The sequence below is a fragment of the Pinus tabuliformis genome, chromosome Q (genome assembly GCF_031772625.1).
Source record: "Pinus tabuliformis cultivar Carrire ecotype Pingquan chromosome Q, CPIR1, whole genome shotgun sequence".
Taxonomy (NCBI): domain Eukaryota; kingdom Viridiplantae; phylum Streptophyta; class Pinopsida; order Pinales; family Pinaceae; genus Pinus; species Pinus tabuliformis.
In genome coordinates this window covers 1041829059-1041844992 of record NC_142296.1, presented here as the reverse complement: position 1 = coordinate 1041844992, position 15934 = coordinate 1041829059, and the positions used below count along the sequence as shown (strand labels likewise).

Sequence of the window (15934 nt, the reverse complement as noted above, 5' to 3'; positions counted from 1 at the left end):
CCCAACGTCCGACATGGTGAATGTCGAAGACGATCAACCTGAAATGATTTTTGGGCCAGCATCGAATGGTGAGTCTCTTGATAGTGATGTGCCACCCTTTTATATCAGTTTAAGGTTGCATGATTTTGTGTTACATAATGCCATGTTCAATTCCGGAGCTTCTCACAATCTCATGCCCAAGGCTATCATGGATAAGCTTGGTCTGGACATCACCCGACAATACCATGATCTCTATTCGTTTGATTCTAGCAGAGTAAGATGTATAGGACTCATCAAAGACTTGGTTGTGAGTCTGGATAAGCTCCCAATGAAGAATGTTTTGATGGATGTTGTTGTAGCAGATATTCCTCCCAGGTTTGGCATGCTTCTTTCTAGGTCTTGGGTAGCAAAATTGAAAGGGACACTACATCTAGACTTCTCCTATGCAACGATTCCGGTGTTTGGCCAAATGAGGAAATTGTATCGAGAACAAAAAATGAAATACATGATCACAAGCAAGGAGAAACCAATAAATCATTCGATTAATTATGTACATACAGATTTAGAGTCTTTTGTTTTGTATTATGATAGTTTCAATGATATCGATAGTCAGTTAGTAGAAGCAGATGATATTCCGAAAATAACAGAAAATTTCAGAGGAATTTTAAAGAAAGAAGGACAAGAACAACAGAGCACCGATGAACGATCAGCTGAAAGTAATGGACAGCAAGCAGACCAAGCACAACAAACATATTTTCAACACTTGCAAGAGGAGGAAGAAGGTTTGTGGACCATATATTTCGATGGAGCAGTGGGAAATGATGGCGTTGGAATGGGAATTTGGGTACACAGTCCTTTCTCCGGCCCGAACAAAGTGCCTAGTAACGTGCGGGTATGCTCTTACAAGTTGGCTTTTGATTGTTCAAACAATGAAGCTGAGTATGAAGCTCTGATTTCTGGCCTAAAGATTCTAAGAAAGTTGAATGCTAAGAGGATTTCAGTATATGGCGACTCCGAATTGGTGATTAAGTAGGTCAGAGGTGAATATCAAGCAAAGCATCCTTGGATGCGGGCTTACCGTAATGCAGTACTAGACATCCTAATATTGTTTTCGGAATACACCTTGACATGTGTGCCTCGTATACAAAATAGTATTGTTGATGCTCTTTCTAAGGCAGCAAGTAGTTTGAAGATCCCAATGAACTCCAGTAATAAATTTGAAATCCATTTCAAGCATCGTCCGACTATCCCAGACAATCAAAGATATTGGCAAGTTTTCCAAGATGATGAGGAGATTGATGATTTTCTGCAAAACAAAGGTAAGTTCAAAGAAACCTCAATTGATGTATAAAATGACGATGGTAAAGGTAATGGTACAGATGAGGTGCAGATCAATCAAATGAATGTGTTGCAGCTAAAGAATAACGTTATTCCTAAAGGCTTGATACCTTTAGAAGAACTCTTCAATCAAGATGATGTAGCTCGCAAACCAACATTGCAGCCGACAGAGAAGGGTGTGGAAGAGGTCAATATCGGAACAACTGCTAATCCTAAAATGGTAAAACTATCTAAAGAATTGCCACCAAAGATCAAGGACAAATATATCAGTTTGTTGTCTTCATTTGCAGATGTGTTTGCTTGGGACTATTCTGACTTAAAGACATATGATACCAATATAATTCAGCACACTATACCCATCAAGCCCAATCAAAAACCATTCAGACAGAAGTTAAGAAGGCTAAATCCAAAGTTGCTGCCATCTATTGAAAAGGAGATAAACAGGTTGTACAAATCAGGGATCATTGTTCCTATTAGATTTTCAGATTGGATCTCTAATTTGGTGCCCGTACAAAAGAAGACAGGTGAGATTCGCTTACGCATTGATTTTAGAAATCTCAATAAAGTTTCGTTGAAAGATAATTATCCACTGCCCAAAATGGACCATATACTTCAGTGAGCAGTGGGAGCATCTCGTATGTCACTACTTGATGGTTATTCTGGATATAACCAAGTTTCTGTCCATAAAGATGACCGAGACAAGACAACTTTCACCACTCCATGGGGAACCTTTCATTACGCTAAAATTCCTTTCGGTTTGAAGAACGCAGGTGCCACCTTTCAGCGGGAAATGGACTTAGCTTTCGTAAATGAGAAGGATGTCTTTTTGGTTGTGTACCTGGATGATTTGATGGTGTTTTCCAAATCTGATGAAGAGCACATGTACCATCTAAAAACTATCTTTTAAAAGTGCAGAAAATATGGCTTGTCGCTGAATCCGAAAAAGAGCTTGTTCGCCATGCAGGAAGGCAAACTACTCGGCACATTATCTCAAAAGATGGCATTCGTATTGACCCAACATGTGTGCAAGAAATTCAGCAAATCGATCTGCGCCAGAATAAGAAAGAGATACAATATTTCAATGGTAAAATGAATTTTCTGCGCCGCTTTGTACCTAATCTTGCTGAGCACCTATGAGAGATGACAAACATGCTTAAGAAGGACAACCAAGTGAAGTGGACGGAGGAGGCTGTAAAATCTTTCAATTTATTCAAATTGGCTCTTTCTTCAGCTCCCGTTCTAGTCAGCCTGGACTACACTCAGGATTTCATATTGTTTTCATTTGCTTCGGAGCACACTATGGCAGCTGTGTTATTGCAGAAAAGAGATGATCATGAAAGACCCATTGCATTCTTCAGAAGACCTATAAGAGATGCAGCCTTAAAATACAACATCAATTGAGAAGCAAGCCCTTGCACTTGTGAAGGCATTGAAAGATTTCCAAGAATATATTCTACATTCTCATATTTTGGCTTATGTTCCTAACGCTGCTGTCAAAGATGTTTTAGTGCAGACCGATCCGGAAGGAAGACGAGGCAAATTGATTGCAGCCTTGCTGGAATATGATGTGGAAATAAAGCCCACAAAGCTGGTTAAAGGACATGGATTGGCAAAGTTAATGGCCAAATCAAACTTGCACGCTTTGGACATAAATCTGATCGTTGCTATGTCCGATGAGAATGAGGAAGCATCATCAATTCAGGTATCTGAAATGTTTGCTCTCTCTCCATGGTATTCATATATCATATATGTGCTTAAAAATTTGTCACCACCGCCCGGCATGACTAGAAACAAAGCGAGAACATTCAAGTTGAAAGCTGCCAAGTTTTGCATTCTTAATTCCGCATTGTATTGGAAAGATCCCGGTGGTGTTCTTTCGAATTGTTTGGTGGAAGAAGAAGCAAAGCAGGTCATGGAGGACTGCCACCAAGGAGACTATGGTGGTCACCTTTTTTGGAAGTCAACAGCAAATAAAATTCTGAGAGTAGGGTACTATTGGCCGACATTGTTCGTTGATGTATATAAGATGGTCAAGCACTGTCATAAATGCCAGATTTTCGAAGGGAGGGAGAAATTATAGCCTTTTCCGCTTAAGCCCATTGAGGTGAGTGCCCCTTTTTAGCAATGGGGATTGGATTTCATTGGTGAAATTCATCTCGCTTCTTCCGATCAGCATAGATGGATCCTCACAGTGACATATTATTTTATGTGCGCGACGCATATAAAGAGCGTGGCAGACACCCCCAAAGGCCCGAAATCGTGCCAAATTGCCTCAAGTTTCCTTTGAAACCCCTCAAATCGACAGGTAGGCTCTAAATCTCGATGGCTCATGTATTTTTTTGAAGGTTATGGTGGTTCATGGCTAGTTATAGTGGCAACTAAAATTCATAAAACCAACCACTAGAAAACACCAAAGCCATTGTTGCTAGGGTTGCAAAATTGTGGTGTTGATGCCAAGGCTCCTCTTTCACCTCTCATCTTTTCCCTCCTCTCCATTTTTCCCTTCCCCCCATCTCATTTTTCCCTATTACCCCTACCCTAAAATATTACCAAACTCCATTCCCTATCCCCTCCTCTTATTTGTCAACATAACACCCCAAAACCCTACCTTATTAAAACCCCAAAACTCTACCTTATAAAACCCCAAAACCCTACCTTATCAAATCCCCAAACCCCCCTACATATCCCTAAACAAAACTTCTCCCCATAACCCCTATTCCCATCATATTATTCCCCTCCTAATACTCCCTTTTTTCATTGTTCCCCTTGGTGGGAGATATCACAAACAACACCTAGTTTCACACCATCATCAAAGGGCAGCCCGAGTACAGTACACATAACAGTCATGGCATCTGAGCATTCATCAGAGTATGAGATGGAGACACAAAGTGATTCATCCTCGGAAGAACAGGCTCCCAGGAGACATCACAAGAGTGGCAAACATGTTAGGGATGAGCCAACCACCCTCACTGAGTTGCAGGCCTGCCCTCTTGCCATGTCATGCTTCCAGCATCTATCATGTTTTGAGATTTGTCAAAGAGTGGCTAATGTTCGAGTTCATCATGAGTTGTCCCGTATTTTTGTGCTTCACCTACATGGAGATCACTCTATCTTGGTCGGTGTCACCTTCACACTGACACCTGAAACTGTCTCATTAGCAACCGGCATACCAAATGTTGGAGAACCATGGCACAAGAAACAGAAGGTTGATCGGCAGCATTATGAGCCTTACATTAAGGCCAGTTGCTTGAGGCAACTCACCAAAGTCTTTCCATTCAGATATTTGAAAGATGAATACGCTCCACTCATGAAGTTGATCATGAAGTACTTCAACTGTGAGGGGAGGTTCTCTCGTCTATATGCCTATCACATCATATTTCTCATGCACTTTACCAGGGTATGGATGATGAACATCCCATTTTTCATTTGCAGGAACATAGAGAGGATGAACACCTTCATGCAGCACAAGACCCCTCAGTAGCAACTTAACAGTTATTATGACTTTGCTCTTATTAAGATTTTGGTGGTTCATCAGCTGGGATTGTTGGGCATTACTTGGGATGATTTCATCTCCCGTGACTTCTTCAACACTTCACAGGTATTATCAGAGGTTAAGCAAGAGGGTGAACCTTCTCGTCGGTATGAGCACCATGAGACTGCTAGTGCGCCGGTTTTCATTACATATAAAAAAGGCACCCGACGTTTGTTTGCAGCGACAAAGCGAGTGTTATCTCCACCCGGGGTGGAAGGGGCCTCACTTCCACCATCAACATCACAGGAACAGGACAAAGGCAAAGAGAAAATGCAGGATGAGGGGACTTCAGGTGAGCCATCAAGTGAACAAGAGACTGAATTCGTTCTCCTTCATGATGATGATACAGATACAGAACCGACAAGTGTATAGCTTAGAGAGATCATCCAGGAGAAGCAATCAGAGATCAAAGCCTTCTCCCTTGACCTGGAGAGGGCTAAGTGGAGCATGAAATATCTAGAGTAGAGGAACAAATAGCTGGAGGATCAGCAAGCGATCATGGAGCTACAAAACATTTGTGAGCATCGCCAAGCTGCACAAAGGAGAAGAGTTGAGCTCACGTCATTGGAGCAAGAGATTAATGAGGATCGGGAGGCCAACCTTGAGAGAGTTAACATGCACTTGGAGAGGCTGCTGGACAAGGCCGACAAGGACCATGCATTGCTGAGACACATGGCTTTCCACTACATGGCGCAAAACAAAGTGTGCAAGGCCCGAATCAGGAATTTGAAGGCAAAGTTGAGGAAGCAATCAAGAAGCAAAAGAGGCAAAGGGAGCTCGATCAACTTCAGATATTGGCTGAAGCCTCTTTTTCCCACCATAACACTTGATAAGGAAGCTCCAGCCCAAATTTCAAGAAATTTGGGGCAATTTTGGTCACATGGAAAATTTTTGGTCACAACACAGGTTTTTTCTCCCAGTGGCGCGGTGCTTAGGATTGGGAGCTCCAAATCACAAATGGTTTGCATTTTGGATTTAGCATGCAAAACGATGACTACTAGTGCTTGGACAAGAAATTTGGGCATGATTTGAGTCTCCAGGAGGTCAAAAACACTCAAACAATGACCTCTCTGCCCCTATTTTGACACACAAGAAGTAGTGTTGGGAGAATGAAGATTTGGAGGGCAAATGAGCACCAAATTCAGAAATTCCACTTGGGTTGGAAAGTAGACAGGCCAATCTTACCAACAAGCACACTTGGGCACATTTGGACTCCTACAGGTGCCTCAAAAAAGCCTCCAAAGTGGCACGGCGCATATAGAGAAGAAGGCCAAAATTGTGCCCGCTTCACGAAATTTTGATTCGCGACTTTCTCCAAGTGGGCTCGCTCATCTACACTACACTTTTTTCGGCACCAAAGGCAAAATTTAAAGCATTTCCACTAAAGGTTGGCTTCTATCCAAGTGGCAAAGGAAGGCGAGTAGTCACCCAAGCCATTTGTCATTTTTGTAACGCTGCACCTGTAACTAATGGTTGGATTTCCACTTCCACTTTGTAATGATTCGAAAAACTCCCCAACTCTTGGTCGTTTTATTTCCTCATGGCATAGTCTATTTATTGTATGAAAACCATTTTTAAAGGGTTGGCTTGTAATTTCTGGGAGACTGTGGGAGAGAAACTCAGTTCTTCATTGTATATTTTGACAGAGGATTAATGAAAGGCAGCGGCTCTCTTTCATGAGATTCATGTGGTTGTGAGTGTAGCAAATGTGTCTCTTATGTTTCATATGCATTTCGTAATGTTTCATAGTTCATTTCATATTCATTTCCGGTGAAATTTTCTAAGTTAGATAAGGTAGAATTCATTTTTATTGCTCTGCCTATGGGAAAATTTCATGTTCAGTGTTCTTCTTCTGTTGAAAAGGATTCATGTACTTATGCCCTTTTCACCCTCCTAAGAAATTCCTCCATTTCACATTATTTCAAACTAAATTGCTAGACTTTTTGCCTGTCTTGCCTCACGAAGTAATCTGTGCCTTTGTATTAAATTCTCTGCTCATTGCTGTCCGTTTGTCCCATACCATCCCAGAAACTCAGTCATTCATAAAAAATTGCTTCTTGTATCCATATTTACTTACTAGCCTAAGATCAATATTTCACTATTAGTCATCTCAGACCATTCCATTTACTTATTCGCTGAGTGTGACTCAGAGAGAGCCCTCTCCTGTTCTGGTAGGGCTATCTACCAGACTGAGCGTGGTTTGTGGTTACCCTGATATTTGTCTCCCTTCAGACTAAGGCAGATTTAGGTGCTAATAATTTGTACAAAGGAGATTGGTTGATGTAGATATATTTGATGTTTGATTGATGTTATTCGTGGATCCAGTCTAAAAATTTATGAAACATGGTCCTTAGAAGAAAAGAGAAGGTTGTAGCCTTCTGTAGGTCAGCACTTACATACTAGTACCTCAGCTAGTACAAGAGCTAAGGGGGTTGTAGCTCCATTCTAGGAGAAGCTGGAGAATGAGAGAAGGTTGTAGCCTTCTAAAGGTAGTAGCTTACATACTGGTATAAGATTGCACCAGTACAGAAACATTGTAAAAAGAAGTTTCTAATTAAAAGAAGATAGAGACGAATTGCAGCAGGTGGTTTTCACCCACATTGGGTTTCCACCTTATATCTTGTGTTCTTATTTGTGACTGCATGTTCTGTTTCACTTTTCCTAGTTACTATTTATATGGTTTGATGCACAGATTAATGATCAACATCTGAAGAATAATTTAAATTACAAGTCTGTTGGATATACGCTGGTTTCCTTAACTTAAGTTGCGTACATACGTGGTTTTTACTAACTGAAGTAGCGTATACAAATCTGATTGTGAAATGAAAAATAATTGACCTGATAATACTGATTCACCCCCGCACTCAGTATTATTTCCAAGAATTTGTGTCAGAGCAAGTCCTTCAGAAGAAGCTTGATTGCTTGAGGGAAGATCTATCATCATGAACAACTACGAAAAGGAGGCATCTATCAGGCCACCAATCTTTGATGGAAGCAACTTCTTCTATTAGAAGGTAAGAATCACAACCTATCTTCAATCTCTTGGTACAGAAATTTGGGATATCGTGGAAACAGGATACACATTTCCATCAGCAAATCCTATAGATACGGCTGGTAAGAAGCAGTATGAAACAAATGCAAAGGCTATCAATACTCTATTAGGGATCTTATCTCAATCAGAATTCGTCAAGGTTATGCAGCTCAAAACCGCAAAAGTAATATGGGACAAGATCATTCTGAGCTATGGAGGAGATGATCAGGTTCTAAGATCTTTGTCTTCTAAGTTTGAATCAAAAGTTTCTGCCATAGAAGAAAAGCAGAATCTACAGAGCATTACCATGTCACAGTTGCACGGAATCCTAACTACTTTCGAAATGAGAAAAGGGGGACCATCAAACATGAGAGAATTTTCATTCAAAGCCTCAAGAAAAGGAGAATACAATGAGTTAGGACATATTTCAGAAGGAGAGGAAGAATCAAACTTTGTCAAGAACCTTCAACGAGGATCTGGAAGATTAAGAGGTAAGCTACCTTTTAAATCTTTACTTGTGGAAGAGTTGGTCACTATGCAGCCAAGTGTACTCATAAAGATAAGCCTGGCAAAGGTAAGGAGCTAGTTAGATGGAATAGAAAACAGAATGTAGGTAAGAAGAGCTATGAAATTCCACATGGATGGAGTTTGGGTGAAGCGGGAAGGATGCAGCAGGGGAGGGTTTCGAACCTTGGTCAGAGTCTTGAACCCCGAACAGGGTTTGGGTAGGTAGACGAGGCCTGTTTCCCCGCACAGCTGCCGTCGCGGAAGTTTCCCTTTCAGCTTTTTGCAACTGGCAGATGGAGGTTAAACCGCGTTTTGGCTTTTTCCTTTGGTCGATAAAGTAAAATATTATTACTGTCAACTGTCTGCTGTCTGCTGTTTCCGTTTTCTTTGGTCTGTCGGTGATATCAATTCCTTGGAGTTTCAACCATGGTTAAACCCTCCGAGTTTTTAGCATTGGACCCAGATGTTGAAGATATTCTCTCCATGTGGGGCAAGGAAATCAATTCTCAGAATGTGGACTACTATTTTGGGTCTGTAGAAATCCCCAGTCTAGAGTCTGCATCTCAGGCGGAGATCCCTCAGGTTTTACTCCAAGGCAAGGAGCCGGACAGAGTGATTCAGAATGAAGGTTTAGAGGTCGGCCCTATTCAAGAAGGGAAAGGGTCTGATACGAGAGGGGTGATTGCGGCTAGTTTGCCCTCGGATCTAAAGGGTCAACCACTGAAATCTCGGTTTACAAATCCTAAGGGGCTCGAAGAAATAACCCAGTTAGGGTTTCCAGCGGGTCTTGAGCAACCTAGAATTCCAGGAGCTTCAACCTCGATAACGAGGTTTTCCCTTCCACGCGATTCCCAAGGCCAGCTCGAGCCACAACCAAGCGACCTCGGCATTTCTTTAGCAGGTGGGTCGGAAGGAAATGACGGTTTGGGGGCGGACAACTTGTTCTCTGGGAACGACGATTTGGGTCTTTCAGGACAGATCCCGCCTCTATGGGAATCAGATACCCTATTGGGCTCAGCACAGATAACACCAGATAATAACGAGGATTGTGAAGGAAGAAGACCGGTGGTGGAAAGCTCTAGGCAAAGAGGAGCGACAAGGAAACAGAAAAGACCCATTGGAACACAGGCAATAGCGGACAACCTGGTTCTGGGGATGGAGGTCTCCATGATAGAAGCTCTAGCGGTTGCAGATTGCACTTTGGTAGGCAGAGTCAGAGGTAAGCCATATACATCTGATTTCCTTCAAGAATGGGGCGAAAGAAGTTTTATATCTGAGAGATCTGTAAATTTCGAAGCCCAGGTATTAGCAAAAGGATGGTTCAAATTCAGATTTGATGACAGAGAGACGGCGGATTGGGTCCTGCAGCGTATATGGCATATTGATAACATTCCTGTTCTATTTAAGAAATGGTCTCCTTTGTTTGATGCTATCAAGGAGCGCACGGATATATTTCCTGTCTGGGTGCGTGCTCCGGGTTTGCCCTCCTTACTATGGACTGAGGAAGTATTCAAAACCATCGGTAACAGGTTGGGGGCATACATGGATGCGGATATGTCTTTCTTAACATCAAAAAATAGGGCTACTGCGCGCATTCTAGTAATGCTCAAACCGAGCGGGGGTCTGGCACAAAAGATTAATCTACAATTCCATGAATATGTCTATGAACAAATTTTAGACTATGAATACCTGCCTTTTAGATGCCATTGGTGCCACGAGCACGGACATTTGGCAAAAGATTGCCCCCATAAGAGAAGAAGGAGACATTTTCGTAGGACATCTGCTCACAGAGTAAACGCTCAAACCGATGCTCAGACGAGGATGGAGCAGGACATGCCGGAGCCACAAGACCCTATGAATCTGGAGGCAGAGGAGATAGAGAAAGGACCATCGGACGAATGCGTACATCCTAAAGAAATGGAGGTGGGAACTGGCAAAGATCAGGAAGCTGTGGAAGGGGTCGTCGAGGAAATAGCTAAAGACCCGGAAGCTGAGAAAGGATCAGTTGAGGAAACAAATCTAACCCAATCCGTCGATCAGGAGAAGGGTAAGTGCTCAGGGACTCTCTCTTCTTTTATTTCTCCTGAGCATTCAAATGTAAATCATAATATTGCCTCATCGTCCTATAAAGAGCAAGAAAAATATATTGTTGATAATATGGGCGTCACTATGTTAAAGCCGGATGTGGAAACTTTAACTGAAACATTACCACTTCTGGACATAAACTGTGAAGACAATTGGCCTCCTCTCTCTCTCCCTGTGTCCCGGGCCCCTTGCCCATACAATCTGAGATCTTTGGGTGGGAACCAAGTGACTCAGGGGTCTTTAGGTGGGTTGGGCATGATTCCTACACAGAACAAATCCAAAAACAAAAGAGGACGGAAATCTGATCTGTCCAAGGCGAAACTTAAAGCAAAGATGGATGTTGCAGATGGCAAACAATATTCCATTCAGGGGGTTCTTAGAGCAGCACATCCCCCAGAGGGAGTTATCAAATGATCCTAACATCCTGGAATTGCAGAGGTTTGGCCAGCAAACCTAAAAAACTGGCCTTGAAAGAATGGATTTTCAACTCAAAAGCAGATGTTATCTTTCTGCAAGAAACCCTGGGGAAGGCCTATGAGATTGAACCTATGCTTAATGCCCTTCTTCCAGGGTGGATTTTCATCGCTATGGATGCCTTTGGACATTCGGGGGGAACTGCAATCGGTTACAAAGAAGGGAGGGTTAAAGTTCTCAATACCTGGGGGATGAAGAATGTTATGGGAATGGAGATAATATCCCCTGATTTCCATTTCCCTATCACCATAGTAAATATCTATGGGCCTTGTCAAGGTAGGGAACTTTTTTGGGATGACTTGATGACAAAATCTGTTATGAAAGCTCCTGTGATGATTCTGGGAGGTGATTTAAACTTCACTTTGGGTCGTGCTGAAGCTTGGGGACCATTGGCGAGAGAAGATCCACTAACAGATTTTTTCCATAATCTCATCTCTGAGAATAACTTTATTGACCCTCTCCCGATTAAGCTAAAGCCTACTTGGAGGAACCGAAGAGTAGGAGCAGCCAGGATTGCCAAAAGATTAGATCGTTTCCTGCTATCAGACTCTCTATCCTCGAAAGCTCCTCTAATCAGACAGTGGGTGGAGGAAACTGGGAATTCGGACCACTTCCCAATCTTCTTAGACCTATCTACTCCTCCTCACAAGCCCCCGCCCCTTACAAATTTAATCCTGCTTGGCTTCATGACCCTTCTTTCTGTGATCTGTTTAAAAAAACTTGGACTCACCCTGAACACAATGCAGGAGAGGAGAAAAGCTTTTTGTTCATGGAAAATTTAAAAAGTTTGAAATCAGCTACAATCTCATGGGCAAGGGATAGGAAATCGAAACAAAATGAGGAGCTGATCAGTATAAGGGAAGAACTGAAACAGATGGAGGGTTTGGATTCAGATGGATACTCATCTCAAGAAACCAAGGATAGAATTCTTCTTTTGGAGAAGCAGCAAACCAGAATTCTTCTGGAAAGGGAAGAAGAATGGAGAATAAAGAGCAGGGCAGTTTGGCTAAAGTCTGGGGATGAAAACACCAAATTTTTTCATAATTTTGCAAAAGGAAGAAAATCAATAAACACTATTTGGAGCCTTAAAAATGAAGAAGGAAGAGATGTCAGGTCCTTTTCAGAACTTTCTGGATTAGGGAAAAGACATTTTCAAAACTTATATTCTGATCAGGGAGAGGCTACTATTGCAGAAGTCTTTAAAACTGTGCAATGTTTTCCCAGATTCATTGAGGAAGAAGATTCCGAAGATCTTTCAACACCGGTCACTAAGGCGGAGATTGAAGCAGCCATGAAGCTTTTGGGCAAAGACAAAAGTCCAGGCCCTGATGGCTGGACTATTGAAATGTTTCTCCATTTTTTTGATCAAATTGGAGACGAGATAACTGAAGTTGTAGAAGAGTCAAGACTGAAAGGAGACATTTATAGACCTTTTAATTCAACATTTATTGCTCTCATTCCTAAGAAGAATGAGCCGGAAAGTTTTGAAGATTTCAGACCAATCTCAATGTGCAACTGCATTTATAAGATTATTTCAAAGGTTATAGCCCTCAGATTAGCTCCAATCTTGTCAAGGAACATATCTATGGAACAATTTGGGTTCCTGGATGGCAGACAAATCCATGAAGCTATCGGGGTTGCCCAAGAGGTAATCCATAGTGTCAAAAGAAAGAAAAAGAAAGGTGTTGTTCTCAAAATAGACCTCTCCAAAGCATTTGATAGGATAAGCTGGCTCTATCTACGAATGCTTCTTACTCATGTGGGTTTCAACTATCCTTTTGTCAGCTGGATCATGGGATGTATTACAAATGTCAGCTTTGCAGTTTTGGTCAATGGAGCTGCCTCTTCCTTTTTCTCTAGCCAGAGAGGCCTCAGACAAGGGTGTCCATTATCTCCTCTTCTGTTTCTCCTTGTGGCTGAAGGACTTAGCAGGCTGATACATAAAGCCAGAAGTGAGAACAAGGTAAAAGGTTTAGAGGTAGCAATAAATCCCTTCATCACTCATCTTCTTTTCGTTGATGATATATTGATCTTTACAAATGGAAATTTTAGCGAATTAAAGGAGATAAAATGCATTTTTGATCTTTTTCTAAAAGCAACTGGAATGCAGATAAATTCTGTGAAATCACAAGTTTGTTTGGCAGATGTGGACAGAAGGGAAAGGAGTCTTCTGGCCGATCTTTTTCCTTTTCCTAGCCAATCTCTAGATGCTCCTTTCAAATATCTGGGCTTTTGGCTAAAACCAGATGCTTACAGAAAAGAAGATTGGAATTGGATTATAGCAAAAATTGAAGCTAGAATCTCACATTGGAGCTATAGATGGCTGTCCAGAGCAGGTAGGTTAACACTCATCAAATCGGTCTTGCTAGCCATACCAGTTTACTGGGCTGCTCTAACTTGGATTCCTAAAGGTGTTATGGAGACAATCAGAAGAATTTGTTGCAGATTTCTTTGGGCAGGCTCTAAGGAATCGGCCGGATTACCGTGGGTGGCATGGGACAAAGTGGCCAGATCAAAAGAGTGGGGAGGTTGGGGGATTAAAAGACTTCCTGAGTTCAGCACTTCATTAGCAGCAAAGTCAGGTTGGAGGCTTATAACCATAGAAAACCTATGGACAAGGGTGGTAAAAAGGAAGTATATCGATCCAATGCCCTTGGAAGCTTGGATTCGGAGCCAGAACAAGAAGGCAAAAAACTCTTCTGTAATTTGGAAGGCCACGGTGGATGCATTCTCAGTGATTGAGCAAGGGTTAGCTTGGAAAGTGGGAGATGGCAGACAAATCAGGATTGGCAGAGACCCTTGGGTCGGGTGTAATGAAGCTTATGCCTTATCGCCAGGGCTCCTTCGACATCTTGAGTCCAAAGATATCACCTCATTAAATCAGGTGGCAAGAGTTGGGCAGTCAACTATTTGGGGACAGGCTTGGAAGGATGATGAAGAGTTAGAGCTAAATGTCAGATGGAAGAATGAATGGACAAGTTTCATCAAAGAACTAAATCGATCCAATGTTAGGATAAGGGAGGATCCTGACAGGTTAATGTGGGCTCACAGCAAATCTGGGGGGTATTCTCCAAAAGAGGGATATTCTTTTCTTTTGGGAAAGATAGGATGGGGAGTACCGGATTGGTGGTCCAAAGCTTTATGGAAACTCAAATGCCCTGCAAAATCCAAGCTCTTTCTCTGGTGTATATTAAACAGGAAGGCTCCAACATGGGAAATCCTACAAACTAGGTTTTTAGCTGGTCCTGGGCGTTGTCCTCTGTGCAAGTCTGATGAGGAAACTACAAATCATCTTTTCACCACCTGTCCCTTCTCGAGGAAGATTTGGGAGGAGGTCACTGGTTTCCTCAAGGTTAATGCACAGTGGGGAAATGAGCCGTTGGGCGATTCCTGGAGGAAGTGGTGGCAAACTAATTCGGAAGGGAATATGAGGAACTTGCCTATTATCTTCTGCTGGGGTGTGTGGCTAGCGAGAAATAAGAGTCTGTTCCAAGATCAAAATACACCGTCCTCTGTCATTGCCTCTAATATCACAGCCATTTATTCTGCTCTGCCTCCTCCTGAAGAAAAAAAAACCAGAACAAAACAAAATAATTTCATAATTCAGGAGAATATCCCTTGTGGCTTCTTTGACGGAGCCTCACAAAACAATCGGGCCGGTGCAGGCATGAGCATCCATATCGATCCGAAACACGTTCTAAAAGCCTCGGTTGGGCTGGGTACAGGAACAAACAATTTTGCAGAACTCTCTTCTTTACGTCTCTTATTATGCTGGCTACAACACAAAAGTATCAACTCTATACAGTTATTTGGGGACTCTCTTAATGTTATAAATTGGATCAATGGTTTAGCTGTTTGCCAAAATCAAATTTTGATGACAATTGTTGAAGAGATTTTATATCTGAAGACTCTCTTTAACAGGTTTACATTATGCCATATCTACAGGGAAAGGAATGAAGAAGCAGATCAGTTATCTAAGGCTGGTCTACAACAGGATCCGGACAGCTGGGCGATAGAAGAGATACATCAGGGGCAGTCTTACAGATCAGACCAGCCTCCTTATGATCAACAGCATTAATTTCAGATTTTGATCTGCCCCATTTTTGTCGGCACCTATATAGTTTTTCTCTATACACTGTTTTTATATTGTATATATTTCTCCTTAGAAGTTTCTTCCTTTCGGCTGACCGATCACAGCTTTCAGACCTCTCTTAATATTTTTGAAACATACACACTGCCGGCGGCCACTTTTTTTACTGTTTTGGAGTTGTTTTCCATTATGGAGACTCCGGTTAACTCTAGTTTTATCGTTTTAATGGATTACATCCTCCTCTCGGGAGGAAGACTCCCTCAGGCTTCAATCAACAAAAAAATGCTCCCTGCGGGTTGAGCTGTGAATGTATCAATGAGCCCAGCATGGCTTAAGAACCATTGGATCTAAACTTTTATTATCTTAATAAAAAGTTGCTTTTTTCCCCGGAAAAAAAGAAGAGCTATGATACACATGAAGATAGTGATGGATTTTCAAATAGTGATGAAGATGAACAATTTAATGATTATATACTTTTGATGGCTTTTGATGATGATGATTTCTTGGATGCTATAGATGAAGAATGGCTTTATGAAGAAATTTCTAATCTTAAAATTTGTTTAGAAGAAAAGAATATGATTATAGATACTCTGACATTCCAACTTGCTGAAAGGGAAAAAACACAATGAAAAGTTAGAATGTGAAATTGTGGGACTTAGAAAAGATATTGAGAAAACAAAAGCTCTTAATCTTTGATTTGCTAAAGGATCTGAAACTTTAGATGAGATTATCAAAGTGCAGCGTTCTCCTCTAATCAAGACAAGTCTTGGATATACTGAAGAAGCATCTCAAGCACAGAAGCCATCCACCTCCAAAATCTATCTTGATGCAGCAAGGAGAAGTAAACAGGTTGACAATCGACAACAAAGGCATAATGTAGATCACCAGGTAAATCAGG

General features: G+C 41.7%; 1 protein-coding gene across 1 annotated transcript; it reads left to right on the top strand.

The window, feature by feature from the left end:
- The first annotated feature begins 10882 nt into the window (after positions 1-10882).
- LOC149223060 (uncharacterized) lies at positions 10883-15024 on the top strand. The gene is made up of 2 exons (XM_089387771.1): positions 10883-11477; positions 11693-15024. The coding sequence occupies exons 1-2, from the start codon at positions 10883-10885 to the stop codon at positions 15022-15024; spliced, it is 3927 nt and encodes a 1308-aa protein (XP_089243897.1).
- The last annotated feature ends 910 nt before the right edge of the window (positions 15025-15934 follow it).

Excerpts from the sequence above, each read along its gene's own strand:
- LOC149223060 (XM_089387771.1), top strand. The coding sequence starts at position 10,883 with ATGATCCTAACATCCTGGAATTGCAGAGGTTTGGCCAGCAAACCTAAA. Across the intron at positions 11,478-11,692 it reads GATTGCCAAAAGATTAGATC|GAGAGGAGAAAAGCTTTTTG; the intron begins GTTTCCTGCTAT and ends AACACAATGCAG.